Genomic DNA, 14,664 nt, shown 5'->3' with positions numbered 1-14,664 from the left:
CCCCTGAAACCTGCCAATCTACCTTCAGCCTGGTTTTTCAATAATGTGAAGCACTTACACATGTCATCAGTATGGAACCCATCTTCCCACCCCCCACCCCTAAAATGTGTTGATGCTATTTTGCTTTGGTGAGGGTGGTGGTTTTTTGTTTAGCAAAAAAGGGGTTTCTACTGACCTTTTAGGTGTGGGGGCTTTAATGACTAAAATGGTGAATTGGGAGGGGAGGGGGGAAAGCCTTGAGAACAAAGGCTCCCACGATTTTTACCTGCAAAACAGAAATATCAAGCAAGCTCCACATTCTTCTGTGTTTTGATAGTTAAAGAATAATTATTTTGCCCATCGCTACTCACCATAAATGAGACACCAAAAACCAGTTGGGGCTGTGAGGGTTGGTTTTTTTTGTCTTTTTTTTTAAGGGTAGGTTTGTTTGTTTTTTTAATCATATATTTATTACATAAATATATAGTAAAATAGACCAGCGACAATTACCATAAAAATATCTTTCTTTAAAATCCTGACCAAAAACACAAAAAAGGGTTTGTTTGTTTTCCCCGCCCCAGACTTTTCAGGGTTTTTTTTTCTTTTTTCCAAAATCGCACGTCACAGACAAATCGTGATTGTCGTATTTTTTTTTTTTTTTACATCAGCAGCTTCCTGCTACCCAGACACAAAAAAAAGAAGAAAGGGGAAGGGAGAGGGAATAAAGATGAGGTGGAGGGAGACACAATTTTCCCCACCAGGTTTTCCCCTCCCTCGGACTCCCCCAACCCAACACCCCTTCTGAAACACACTGAAAACCCCATGTCCCAAACGTACATTCACTAATAACTCCCTGCTCACAGTTTCTTTCCCTGCTCTGGACTGTGAGGGGGAAAAACCACAATGCATAGTATATGAGGGGGTGCCCCCTTTAATGGAAACTCACTTCCTCTCCTCCCTAAACCTTCTTGTCTGAATCTGTCATTGCAACTCCTGGAGTTAATATCCTTGCAGAACCAATGAGAATCCGGTGGGGCAGGGGGAGGCGCAGAAAAGATCTGTAGGGTACCATCGGCAGGAACTATATGAGGTATGTACTTGACAAAAGGAATACTGAGAAGTGGTACAGGAAAAGTCTTGTCTCTCCTCCTCCCCCCTTGAATAGGCCTCTGGTGTGGGGGAAACTGGCTCCTAACCCCACAAATTGTCACAGTCGTCAAGTGCCTGGGAGGCAGAGGACATGATGGTGGGGTGTTACTCCCCTGGAGGAGCAAAACCTCCTGCTACAAAGGCCTTGAGCTTCTCAAGACAGGTTGGACATCCATCAGCAGAGATGCAGCCTGGCAGCCGCGCTGTTTGCTGCTTTCCCCCTGGCAAGATAGGAAAGGACTGGCGTGATGGTATATGAGTGGCACCTGAGGGGGACTGGGTGTTATGAGATGGGATGAACCCTGAGTTCTCTTCCTCCAAGAGTTGGGTTGAGGCACAAGCGCCATCTTGCCCCGGCAGCCATTACGAGATGTTTCGTGATGCCCTCTGTAGGGAGTTTTGGTGCACCGCAGAAACTTCAGAGAACTCCCATTTTGATGGGGGTGCCTTGCATATATCCCTGGTACAAACTCAAAATGTGCAGATTCCACCCATCCCCTTTTAAACCTAAGTATGCAAAAGCTATCTACTTCCCTTTCAGAGGCATTTTTTGAGGGGGAAGGGAGGGGGGTCACCGATGTCAGCGACACTGGTTGTTCTTATGGAGGGACGTTTGCCTCGCCCAGAGATTGGCCTCAATAGCTAGAGCCAAGGAGATGCCCAGGGTGGAAAGATTTTCTTTGGCTACCATGCCACTGCCTCAAGACCTGAGTAACCCCCCTGAAGGAGTCTTGGTGTACCTGCCCCCTTTTTTCTCTTTTCTGGGGAACGGCTGGATGAGTTGGCTGGCTTAACTGTGTGTGTGGATAGAGTCCGCAGACAAAGTTTGAACTGGGGTCAAGTGACCGTGAGAGTTGTAGCTCTAGGGATAATCTGAGTTTGATCATTCGCATGCAGATCTCCCCCTCTCTTGCCACTGGCAAACAAATGATGAGCTTATATATATATATATATAAACTAGGTCTTAGGTCAGCATTTCCCAAACTTTGGTCTCCAGCTGTTTTTGGACTACAACTCCCATCACCCCTTAGCTAGCAAGACGAGTGGTTGGGGATGATGGGAATTGTAGTCCCCAAACAGTAGGAGACCCAGGTTTGGGAAACCTGTCTTTCATCTCTCTCTGCCACAAAACATGGTGTTAAATCACTCACTCTTCTTTAAATGTTCAAGGGATTGAGACAGGGCATTCTTAAAGGAAAAGACCGATGGGACAGGGCAAGTTTGCCAAGTTACTCAAAGCGATGAAGGTAGTCAAACAGGTCACCCAAATGAGTTCAAGCTGCCGAGCAGGTAAAACCCAACTACAGTAGGGTTACGGCACCAGGGGCTATGCAGAAGTCACAAACGTCTGCTTCCACCAGGAGCAGTGCCTCTCAGAGCCTCAAAGGGGTAGAGATCCCCATCAGCAGAAGAGGAGAATGAATGAAGGAGAGTCCACTGGGCTAAAAGATGGATGGCTGTTATCTCTTCCCCCTACCCAAACCAAAATTATTATTTTTTGGGGGGGGGGTTTACGGGCAGCAGTTTGTGCATGTGTGTTGCGTGGCACGAGATCGTGCAAAGTGCACAGGGGGGGGGTTAACGCTTTGTATGCATAGGGAATCTGCGCATGTTTAGTAACACACGATTAATAGAACTATATTTATATATATATATATGTATATGTGTATATATATATATATACATACACACACACACACATTATAGGTGCAATCGAGCACATGTGCACACACACCCCCAACATAGACATTTGCACCAGGATTCTGCTCCAAGACAGAACGGATGTCGACCATTATTTTCTCAGGGCTCTAAAATCCACACACACCCCGCCCCCGGTGTGGAGTTTCCCAGTTCCTGCAGCTGGATATGCGCAGTGAGTGTTGGAGAGATCAAAATATTACTTTGCAAGGAAACTTCATTATTTGGTATAAGGCAATGAAGAATTAATACCCTGCCCCCTTCTCCCTTCCTGATAATCAGGGGTGTCTTTAGCTGCTTTTGCAGGCTTGTTGACACGAGAGCAAACAGGCTCCCCGTCACGCCTCCATAGACATAGAGATCTTTGCCTAGACGGGCTATATATATAAAATATTTACAAGATTTACAGGATACAGACCAGACTATACACAGCTTGATGTATGAAAGTGCGCCCCTGCTGGCTGGTAAAGGAATAGCATTAAGGCCTCCAGAAAGAAGGGGGATGAGGGGCAGGAGGGGCTGACGGGGTCAAGATGGGATAGAGCTGGAATGGTGAATAGCAAGTGCTTCAGCCCCTCTGACAAGGTGGTAAACAAGTGAGATCAGATGGGAGAGGTGAGGGGGAAACGACAGGAGTGTTTTAAGAAGAAGTACAGAGGTTGTTTTGGTGCTCACACAGGATAGGAAGCAAGCCTTAGGCAAAAAACATACAAACCAGACAACCAGGGACTTGAACACAGAAGCAACTCGCAGTCACCTTTTGAGCACCCTGGAAAACAGATCTCGCTGCCTGTCACAATTGTTCCAAACATACCATCGGAAAAGACACTCACAAACCCCTGAATGCACACACACACTTGGCTGCAGTCAACCCACATGGCAGGAATATGGGATCCAAGGGATGAGGGCACACAGTCCAGGGGCAGAAATCACAGATGGGCAACAGAAAGGAGAAATGTGCAAGAGGTATACTTGAATGTGTGCAAACACACACACACACACACACACACACAAGTTGCATACACACACCACTCCCAAGCTTGGGCATTTATTTACATGCACACACCTCTCAAGTACATGTTCAGATATCTGGCCCACTGCATACAAATGAACACATCTGGGCTCACACAACACACACAGCCATATCCTGCCCTCATGTACTTGGGACACACGTACACACAGGCATGCCACACAAGAGTCAGGGTAATAAAGCTCCCACATGAATAAACAATGCGGATTTGTGCCAATGGATGGCCCTCATATGGCATTCAAAGCTTGCTCAAGACTCAAGGCGATCTCTGCAGAGCCCCTTGGCACCTGAATGCCCATTCTGCTGCCCTGCCTGGTGAAGTGCTGGTGGCAGCAGGGAAGGAAGCCTTTGGTCTCCTCTGGAGCACTTCCAGAGGGTGCACAACAGATACGAACTTGCACGGAAGCCATCTTTGTTGATCGCAGCCCCCCGCCCCATAGAAGGGGGTCACGGGCTGCCTCCTACCAGACCCTAAGGGGAAGCTTACACACACACACACACACACACACACAGAGGAAGTGGTGGGTAGAGGGACTTTTCTTCCAAATGGAGGAGGTAGATTGGTGAGTAAATTGATGAAAGAGCATCTACTTGTCACTTGCTTTTCTGTATACTTGGGTGATTTAGGTTTGACCACACAGGATGAACCAGGGATCCAAAAAATGTTGATTTGTTACCCTTTCAAGATTGATAACGGAGCAGCAAAACAGCAGAGAGTGCCAAGTCTTCCAATGCATGATTTTGGCTGGAATTTCCGCCTGCGTGCAAAAGGTAAAGCAGAAGGGACGTTAACCTCCAGAGTCACAAAACTGAAGGCTGGAGCTGGGAGCATGGCTAGCAAAATGGCAGTTCTGATGCCCAAAACAAGTTCTGAGCGCACTGTGCATGTGTGTGTGTGTGTCCTCACATGGAAACAGTAGTGTTGCTGCTGCATGTAGGGTGGAACAGATGCAATGGACGAGAGGGCATCTGTTACGTTTAATAGCTGCACTGAAGAGTTCTGCTTTGTTTTGGTGGGGTGGGAAAAGCTGTGGCTAAAATTTCCTTTCCTACCCCAGGTCTTTTTGCATGTGGTCACTGTAGCTGCATACTGAAGAGAAACCTAAGAGCACTTGTGACTCTCAAAATACTGCAGATCATTTTTGCAAACAACAGCAACAACACTCCTAGCAGAAGCCCTGTGTTTGTCTGTTCGTTTTTGTGTGTGTGCTTTAAGCAAACACAACGGCAGCAGTAAAGCTCCCATTTCCAATATGATGAATTGTGGGGAAATGTTTGCAAATGTTACACACTCCTGTTTCCTCTCTAGATGCTGCAAGAGTTATGGCTGGTGGCAAATTTATCAGAGAGTTTAAGGTGGCTTTAGAAGAGGGATCATTGTTTGGAGTGTCTGCTGGCTTGGGATTGTGGGAGTTACGGTGCAAACCATTTTTGAGGGCATTTGGTTGGGCCACTTGGAAAAGAACAGTCTGAAACATACATGGGGCTACAACCCGAGAAACTGAATTCATTCACTTGCACTTCAGTTGATTAGTCTACCCATTGCACTGATTTTTTTGGGGGGGGGGGCTGGAAATGTGGAAAAATAAGAGGAATAGGCTGAAGAGAAATAACTGAGGGAAGGAACTGTTCTCTCTGTCCTCAGGTCAGTGGTAGCATAAGGGGTTTCCCTGCTTTTGAGTGCAAGGGCTAGAACACTACATGAAGCTCTTTAAATTTCCAAAATGTTGCTCTACACAGGTGCAGATGATCCCATATGTGTGATTGCACAAAGACCATGGGAGCAATTATTTCTGGAGCAAGAGGTTTTTAGGGATACGGCATAAATGTCAACAGCAGACCCCATATTGGAATATATATTCCTACCCAAGTGAGAGAGAAAAAGGGAATGCCTACTAACAGCTTCCTATTTGCAAATTTTATCAGTACTTGTATTGATCATGTTTTAACAATAATAGTAATTCTGCTGCCCAATTAACCAGGCATATCTTTATAGTTGTTTAAAAATTACACACACTTCTGTCTCAGGTTAAATGTTAAAAAGTTTTCCACTACAGCCAACATTGGAACAAAGTTTTTGTGTGTGTGTGTGTGTGCGCACACACACACACAAAATCTCCCATGAACCATGTTCATTTCTCGTTAATCCCCAGCCCAAGGAGCGTTTCACACATGCACGATGTTGACTTGATGCCGAGTGTGTCAGCTCACTCAGGAAAAAGCATCATTCACAAGGGGACATGAATATTCTACTAGGTGGTAACCAATTCACAAAAACAAGCCATCGCTTGATGTCATAGTCATCAGCTGATGAGGATGCATGAGGCCCAAGAAAAGACATATTTTTTCAACAGACTGGGAGACACGGCTTCTGGCCATGGTGCTAGAATGGTTTTGAAATGGGACAGGAGTGGGTGGGAGTACTAACCCACCTTTATCAGAATATGTTACAGATAACTTCATGAAAGCTGCAGCTTTCTTAGCATGTTCTGTCCTTTATCAGGAATGTAAGATCAGGGCCTGGGCTGCCAGCCAATCATCGGAATCTCTGAAGATACTGAAAAATACCTCCCGGTTGGGGGCTCCATCTGCTACCTTCCCCCATTTCAAAGGAGATGGAAATCCATTCAATATTCCATTCGAAGGCCATTCAATGGGCTAGGGAGATGAGGTTCCAAACCAAACATTTTGAGACATGTGCGAAAATAATCTGTTGCGCTCCTTAGGCTCTGGGTTTGAAATACTGACCATTACAGTAATACAGACTTCTTTTAATTTTTGAAGGAAAAGAAAATCAAGTTTGAGTTGGGGAAGGGCTGCAGATCAGTGGCAGATCTCCATGTCAAACATATGAAGGTTCATCTCCCCATGTTTCCAACAGAAGGATCTCTGGTAGCGAAGACTCCTGCCTGAAGCTTTGAAGAGCCGCTAGTTGCCAGAGTAGATGTGACTAAGCAAGAGGAAACGTCGTGTTTTGTTTTTTTCTGGAGGATGCGTAGTAAAACGGAAGGAGGAGGCAGGAGGGTGCGAGTGAGGAAGCATCACCAGTGGAGCACTGGGTGCAATTGATGGAATGATGGGCCCCCGGTTTACGAAGCGAGATCCAGTTCAATGGAAACGGCTGTTGCAGTTCATTCATGACCAGGCAGCAGAGCTTTTCTTGCCATCCCATTCATCCTTTTCTGCTGGTAGAGAATTCTGACGGAGCGAGAAAAAGAGTACAGCTCCATGCAGAACTGTGTCGTCATGGGCTGGGGGATCAGAAGATGCACAGGGAGGAAGGATGCAAAAAGAGCGGGGAGCGGAGAGTCCAGAGTGTTCTAATTCTGCCCCTCTGAAGGATTTCTTGCATAGCAGGAAAACAGCAGATTAGGGAGTAACCATTCATGGAATTCTTGAAAGGATGCAATATCAAGGGGGAGAGGAAGCTGGGTATAGAGATTCGTGGGTGTGCATGGTTGCATGCGTGTTTTGCGCAGTCTTTAAAAACCTGCCAAAGACGCACGCTGGTGGCTTCTGGTTGGAACTCAGCCAAATGTTCTCTTATGGAGGAAGGCTGATTGCTCAGGAGCAGAGCTTATGCCTTGCAGGAAGGAGGTCCAACCCCTGTCGCCTCCAGCAATAGGACCATGGGTCTTCCCCTCCCCCTTCTTTGGCAAGGAAATGGAGTGGGAATTTGATGGCCATCTGGCCCACGCCCTTGCTGTTGCTGCTCCAGTCATAGTCTGATGCGTGGGGGGGGGGGACCAAACTGCTAGGAGACTCTTCACAGATCTGCATTGCGTTTCACTAGATACAAAATCTGGGTAAGACCTCTCTTGATGCCTTGGGAAGGCTGCCGTTAGTAAGGGTAGGCAAGCCTGGATTAGATGGAGCAATGGGCTGACTTTGTATAAGGCAGATTCCTATGTTCATATGATGGATTCTTGGTTCCTTGTTCAGGAGCTCCAGAAATACTGTGACTTCCTGTGAAGCCTTTGAGAGAGGATCAGAGCCCAGTAGATCAATCCTATGTGTGTTTACTAAGCAGAAAGTCCAGGCGGTTTCAGTGGGACTTAATCCTGGGTAAATTGCATAGGACTGCAGCTTTAATTGCATAAAGGTTTTGGGACAGACAGACAGACAGACAGACAGACAGACAGGCGCGCACACACATACCTACAAACACACGCAGAGCGTTCTTAAGCTCATTGCAAGGTACAGATATCAATGCAAGAAGGGAAGTGTTTTAAGTGCGAAAAGACCTCTGTAATGCTTGCTTATAATAGGCTTGCAGGATTGGTTGTCTGGGGGGTCACAACAGGTTTTAAAAATTAGTGGAGCGGAAATCGGGGAGGAGCAGAATTACTGGGTCTGCAGCAAGAAGGGGCAGAGTTAAGTTATTCATGTGCGCTGGCTGCTTCTCAGTGTCTTTTGTGGACAGGCAAGACTGAGCATGAAGGAATCTAAGCTTCTATTTATAGGGCTGTTCTGTGTATGTGCACACACGGGGGACAGGAAGTTTTATGTCGCAATTTAAGTACAAGGAGAAAACGGCTGGCTAAAAAGTCGACTAACCAGGTTGTGGAGTCCCTCGTCTTTGGATACTTTTCTAATTATTATTGCATGGGCATTAGGCTTTGTGGGTGGTTCAGGCAAGACTGTCCTAGTCTCTGTGAGGGACTAGGAGATGTTTTGACTCCCAAGAAGCCGACCACCAGAGGGCCCCCACCCCGCATTTCCACAGATTAACTCACATCTTCCGGCAACTGCACGCCCCCAAGATAAACAATTTCAATAGACACAGCTGCAATTCCCCTGGGGAGAGAGTTGATGGGAATACAACTAGGACTGTGTTTACTCTGCGCTTTAAAAACAAATGGACGTCTAAATCCCACATCGAGAATAGCTGGGTGCTGTGCTAAGAAAAGCCGAATAATTGAGCAAAACTGCATTATGTGTGCTTATTTTGCATAATGTATTCTGCTTCTGCAATGGAGCCCCTCCTCACGAGAAATTCCACTTAGCCCCACTCTGAGATATTTCGCCAGGTTTTCCAAGCTTATCTTTGCAGCCGTCATCGGCTAGGAATTGGCTTTCTTTCTGAGAACTGGGACTCCTGATGACCTGTGTCCTATGCCAAGTCCCTATGTCTGTATGGACCAGTCGCAGCCCTCTAAGATCACCAGCCATGCTGTGGCGGCAACCTGGAACTCTAAGCTCTATTCAATACCATCGGCTCAGCAGCAACGCGCCCCCCCCCCGTCCCCCAAACATATCCCACATCTTTATAGGTGATTAAAACAAAACAAAACAAAACAAAAGGACTACTTTTTTTTCTTCCAACCCCAATTTCGTTTGCGTGATTTTTTCTTTTCTTTTTTTCTTTTATGTGAACAGACCCGTACAAAGATTTTATCTTCTTAATTAAAAAAAAAATTATACATACTTATATATATATTTTTTTCTGTATATTAGCTTAAACTGGAGCTGTGTTTCTCCATGCGCCGGCCCCTGAACCTTCAAAATGGTACATCTGACATGCACCCAACCCATCGCGTTAAAAAACGTTCCCCACGGCGTCTTGAATGAGGTAAGAGGTAAGGGTTTTGTTTTTTTCCAACGGAAACCAAGTGACAGAGGAGAGAAAGAAAAGGAAGGGGAGAGTGGGGGGGGGGGAAACAAAGAAAAAGATTATCACTCCCCCGCTCCCCTAATATTACAGTTGCAAAAAAAAAAGGGGGGGGGAGAAAGAGAGAGGGAGGATTGGCTGACAGATTACAAAGAGATGGATGTATCACAGAATATGTGGCTCAGGCAAGAGTTCTGACCCATTAACAGCATTAAGTGCCAAAATAAGGGGATCACAGTCTGGTTTGCATTAAGGGCAGAAAACAAACAGGAAGAAGAAAGCGGGAAGCTGGTAGTATATTTTTTCCCTCCTTTTAAAAAACAACAACACTTCTCCCAATCTGTAGAGCAACTGGGATCAGCAACTGGAAGTTCCAGGGCTGAATCCGGCCCCCGAAGCTCCAACTGCTGCCCCCTTGCCCCCTGCCAACCCAGAGGCAGGAGAGCTGTGTGAAAGGCCCCGGGGGTGGGGGGTGGGGTGGCTATGGCAATGGGAACTGACTGGCAAGTCTGCTTTGAGGAGTGGGAGGGAAGCCTGGCCCTATTACTGCCACGCTCCATCCTCCCTCCTCAAAGTGATGCTCCTTTAGGACTACCTGCTGCCCAGGTCTTCAGAGAACCTGCCCGTTTGCCGAACAACCAGAAATAAACAGAGCAGTAGAAAGCTAAAATGAAGAAGGAGGAGGAGGAGGAAGAAAGAAGGGTCAAAATGGCAGACGGAGGCAAGACCCAGACCGGAAACCTGAGGCGTTCCTTTTTTGCGTTCCTCACGCCAGCTTGGCCAATTTGTTTTTTCCAAAATGCACCCAGGTTTCCAGCTGGGCTTCCTCCCACCTGGTTGTTGCCTCCTGAGGTGAAGGGGGCCTGGTTCTGCCCATGGCATGAAGGGTCAGCTGGCACGACCACCCTGGGTGGTTACGAGGTATAAGCGCACCAGAAGATGGGGTGACCCAACGCCCTCTGAAAGGGGGGGAAAAACTAGATTGGATCAGGCAGTGCTATCCCCATGTCCCTGCCCCGGAGAAGCCAGTTCGAAAGGCCTTTCCCCACAGCCCTGCCACCCTTCCCTGGGCATGAATTCACCTGTGCTACAACAGCCCTGAAGGTTGAAGAGTGTATGGGGCGTAGAACGCTATGGGGCGGGGGAAATCTTTAAGTGGCGGGCCAAAAAACCCAAACACTTGGCACCTTCCCCCGTTCGGTTAGGAACCCTCCAGATCTGTTAATGCTAGCAGAGTGGCCTGTAGGTGTCTGGGTGGCGGAAGGAACGCTGCTACCTCTGCAGGGATACCGTCCTTTCTCCTGTATTGATAAGTGCCATTTGCAAAACAAAACAAAACAAAACACCCCCCAAAAAACGAAGACGAATAAAGAGAAAGGGGGGGAAAGGACTCAACCCTTACTTGGCTCTCTCGGAGGGCTGAGGAGCCGGGCTCCCGGGCTCGCCGCTTCCCCAGAGAGCAGAGCGCATAAGGGAGGGCAGCAAGGTTATTATAGTGCAGCAAGAAGTGTACCGCCATGCGGCGCGGGAAAGCGTGTGCAAAAGAAGGAGCAAGGGCCCTTCCGAAGCCCGGTGGGAACGTTGCATGCGGACTTTCAGCTTGGGGAGGGGCAGTGTAAGACTGGGCGGGGCCACGTTAGACCAGCCCACCTTGCCCAACATGGAGGTAGATTGGCTGAAGCCTAGGGCGGGGGGGGGGGGGGTGAGTTTCAGGGGCAGGGAGGAAGGCAGAGGTGTGTCCTGGACCCCCCCTCAGCACTGGAACGCAAAGCAGGCACCTCTTCGGTTCAGCCCTGCAGTGCGATTCGAAGCAAAATATAATAGATCTCTTATTCAATCACCTGTTTTTCCCACTAGGGGGAGGAGTGGAGAGGGGGATCCTTTGCCTATTTCCAAAGTGCATTTGTCCTTCCCGTGCGGACCTTAAGCCTCAATTTGGGGTTCCTTTCTTGTCTTTCCTTAATCGCCTGTGTTTTGCCAAACCACCTGCAGCAATGTCCCCTCCCCACCCGACCTCCAATAATTTAATAGGATTTCTCTCTGTCTCTCTCTCTCTCTCTCTCTCTCGGCTCCTTTTCTTAACTTTTTTTTAAAAAAAATCTTTTATTTCTTTTACCAAAAAAGTGCATTTTATATTTTAGCCTCCTGGGGAGGGTAACTAAATGCTAAGAGTTCTAAAAGAAAAAAAAGAAGAAGAAAAAGAATATAACAACCAAACACACTCTGACGTTTCCTGGGACTGTTATGTGCAAAAGAAACATATATATATTTATATATATTGGTAATCAAGTCCGTTTAAACGAGAGAGGTTTGATCAGGGCAAAAGAAGAGGTGTTGACTCGTTCCAGTGCTGTCAGGGGTGGGGGAACGGCTACTGAATAAGGAGAGGGCAAAGAGGTGGGGGGGGGGCTTGGGGGGAGTAAAATATGGATTAATTTCCTTAACATTGTGTCAAAAATTTTAAGACAGATGTCTCACCCTGGAAAGACAGCTTTGGGAGAAAAGGGTATTGGAGGAAGAAAGATAAATGGGGGGGTGAGTGAGAAACATATTGCCCACTTATTTTTTTGTGTTTGTCTGCCTAGACAAAAAAAAAAAAAGTATTGGCTGCTGCACAAGTCTACCATATAACGAAGGTTCTTTTGTTGTTGTATAGTTTCGACCTTTTTTTGGTGGCCCGACCCCCATCCACGATGCCTTGCCTCCCCTTCCATGTGATTCACTGACGCTGACGTGCAATATTTAGAAAAAACAAAACAAAACAAAAAAGAAAAATGAAAACAACAAAACAGAACCAAAAAAACAAAGAAAATCTGTTGTGTCCGAGGTGATGAGGTTGGGGGTGGGGGCCCCGCGGCCCAGAAGTCCAGACATCGCCCCAGTCCCAAACTGCCCCATCTCCCCAATTCTCCCACGCCACCCTGTCTGCCCCCCTTCCGCCCCTTAGACTTCCTGATCCTCGAAGACCTCGAGGAAGAGCGGGGGAAAGAGCTCCGTGGGGCATTCCACCTTCATGTGCAGGAAGCGGCTTGCGTGGCAAGCTCCAATCATGCGCAGGTCGGTCACCTTCATGAGGAGCTTGGGCCAGAAGTGGGGAATGTTGTGTTTGCGATAGTTGATGTAGTGTTCAAATGCCAGCAGGTATGTCTCTTGGCATTTCTCAATCTTGTCGACGCAGATCAGCCCGCTGCGGTCTGCAAAGGGGGGAACAGAGGGGGCGTGAGAAGGGTGCCCGCGGCGCCAGGCCTAGGCCCTGCCTAGCCCAACCTCCCACTTCCCTGCAGTGGCTCCCGAGATGTTGATGGCAAGCAGCACACAAGCAGAGCATGAGCCCAGCAGCCTCCTCCCACTTGGGATCCCCAGTGCCTGGGATTCAGAGTGCATACATGCCTCTGACAGCTATGTCGGCTTGTCCTCCATGAATGTCACCCCCTGGCTAAAGATGTTTGAGCTGCTGGCTGTCATGCCACCTTAGGGTCAATGAGCTCCAGAATTTTACTGCGCACTGTGTGCTTGCTTTTGTTGGGCCCGAATCTTCCAGCATTCGGCTTGATGGCCCTGAGCTGGAAATTTCCATCCTGGCTCTGGATTCCAGTGTGGCTGCTTACAGGCAACTCAACAGCCAGTTCCTCCAGCCAAATCTCAGGTTAGGAATGCAAGTCCAAGGAAGCCAACCGGGTGCCTTTGTTTCTCAGTTTGATCCTTTTACTTGGTTTTGTACGCCTTGTGGTATTTTAGGCACTGTGACTTGCAGTTACCGTATTTTTCCCTCTATAAGATGCACCAGACCACAAAACACACCTAGTTTTTGAAGGAGGAAAACAAGAAAAAAAATATTCTGAATCTCAGAAGCCAGAACAGCAAGAGGGATTGCTGCACAGTGAAAGCAGCAATCCCTCTTGCTGTTCTGGCTTCTGTGATAGCTGCGCAGCCTGCATTCGCTCCATAAGATGCACACACATTTTCCCTTACTTTTTAGGAGGGAAAAAGTGAGTCTTATAGAGCAAAAAATATGGTATTCTTATTGATCATAGTTTGTAGTTACAAACTGCAATGGTCAAGAGTGAATTTCTGTTTAATTATTATTTGCCGATGTTTCGAGAGTTAATTTTACTGTTCTAATAGATCACTGAGTATTACTTTATGATTCGATATAAGTTGTTCCATTTTAAAGTTATGTTTTATTATGATTTTGTGGTATTGGATCAGATCATTATAAGGTATGCGTTCTCTGTTGTATATTTTGTTGCTGCAAACCGCCTTGTATATAATAATATAAAAGGCAGTATACAAATTACCATACTTTTCCATGTACAGTGGTACTTCGGGTTACATTTGCATCAGGTTACAGACTCCGCTAACCCAGAAATAGTGCTTCAGGTTAAGAACTTTGCTTCAGGATGAGAAGAGAAATCGTGCTCTGGCGGCACGGTGGCAGCAGGAGGCCCCATTAGCTAAAGTGGTGCTTCAGGTTAAGAACAGTTTCAGGTTAAGAACGGACCTCCGGAACAAATTAAGTACTTAACCCGAGGTACCACTGTATAAGACTAGGGTTTTTTTTTACTTTAAAATAAGGTTAAAAATCTGATGGCATTGTATACACGGGTAGTGCATATGCCCATTTTCTAAATGTGGGGTCCCCAAAAGTAGGGGGCATCTTATACAAGGGGGCGTCTTATACATGGAAAAATACAGTAAAAGTGAAAGGAGACTGTCCGACCAACTGCAACCCTACATTCAAGCTGGCCGCTCAGTGCACCCCACCTGCAGTGATCCTGAACCCACCTTCTTAACACCCACTGGCTCCAAGACCAGTTTAATTGACCTCAGAGGTGGCTGAATTATGCTCCTCCTGGCACACCCGTTGAGTGGTTATCATATTCTCTACTATATCACCCCTTTTCTTGTCCCTCCATGCCTGCGCTGACCTGCCCAATACCCAAATATACCCCACTCAAAATGCATATGCCCTGCAGTAGCGGCTCAGGCATCTATGTCCATAAAGGTAAAGGTAAAGGGACCCCTGAGCATTAGGTTCAGTTTCGGACGACTCTGGGGTTGCGGTGCTCATCTCGCTTTATTGGCCGAGGGAGCCGGCGTACAGCTTCTGGGTCATGTGGCCAGCATGACTAAGCTGCTTCTGGCGAACCAGAGCAGCGCATGGAAACACAGTTTACCTTCCCGCCAGAGCGGTACC

The 14,664-nt window shown here is 47.2% G+C and overlaps 1 protein-coding gene across 1 annotated transcript in view; it reads right to left on the bottom strand.

Annotated features, from left to right (window-relative positions):
* Positions 1-374: 374 nt before the first annotated feature.
* Positions 375-14,664, bottom strand: part of THRA (thyroid hormone receptor alpha) — a 120,154-nt gene continuing 105,864 nt past the window's right edge. The window contains exon 9 of the mRNA XM_081886401.1: positions 375-12,661. Within this exon, the coding sequence (XP_081742527.1) occupies positions 12,411-12,661 (251 nt within the window). The 3' untranslated portion in view covers positions 375-12,410. The remainder of the gene's footprint in view (positions 12,662-14,664) is intronic.

The sequence above is a fragment of the Podarcis melisellensis genome (genome assembly GCF_964234715.1).
Source record: "Podarcis melisellensis genome assembly, chromosome: 13".
NCBI classification, from domain to species: domain Eukaryota; kingdom Metazoa; phylum Chordata; class Lepidosauria; order Squamata; family Lacertidae; genus Podarcis; species Podarcis melisellensis.
This window is presented reverse-complemented; position numbering and strand designations above follow the sequence as displayed.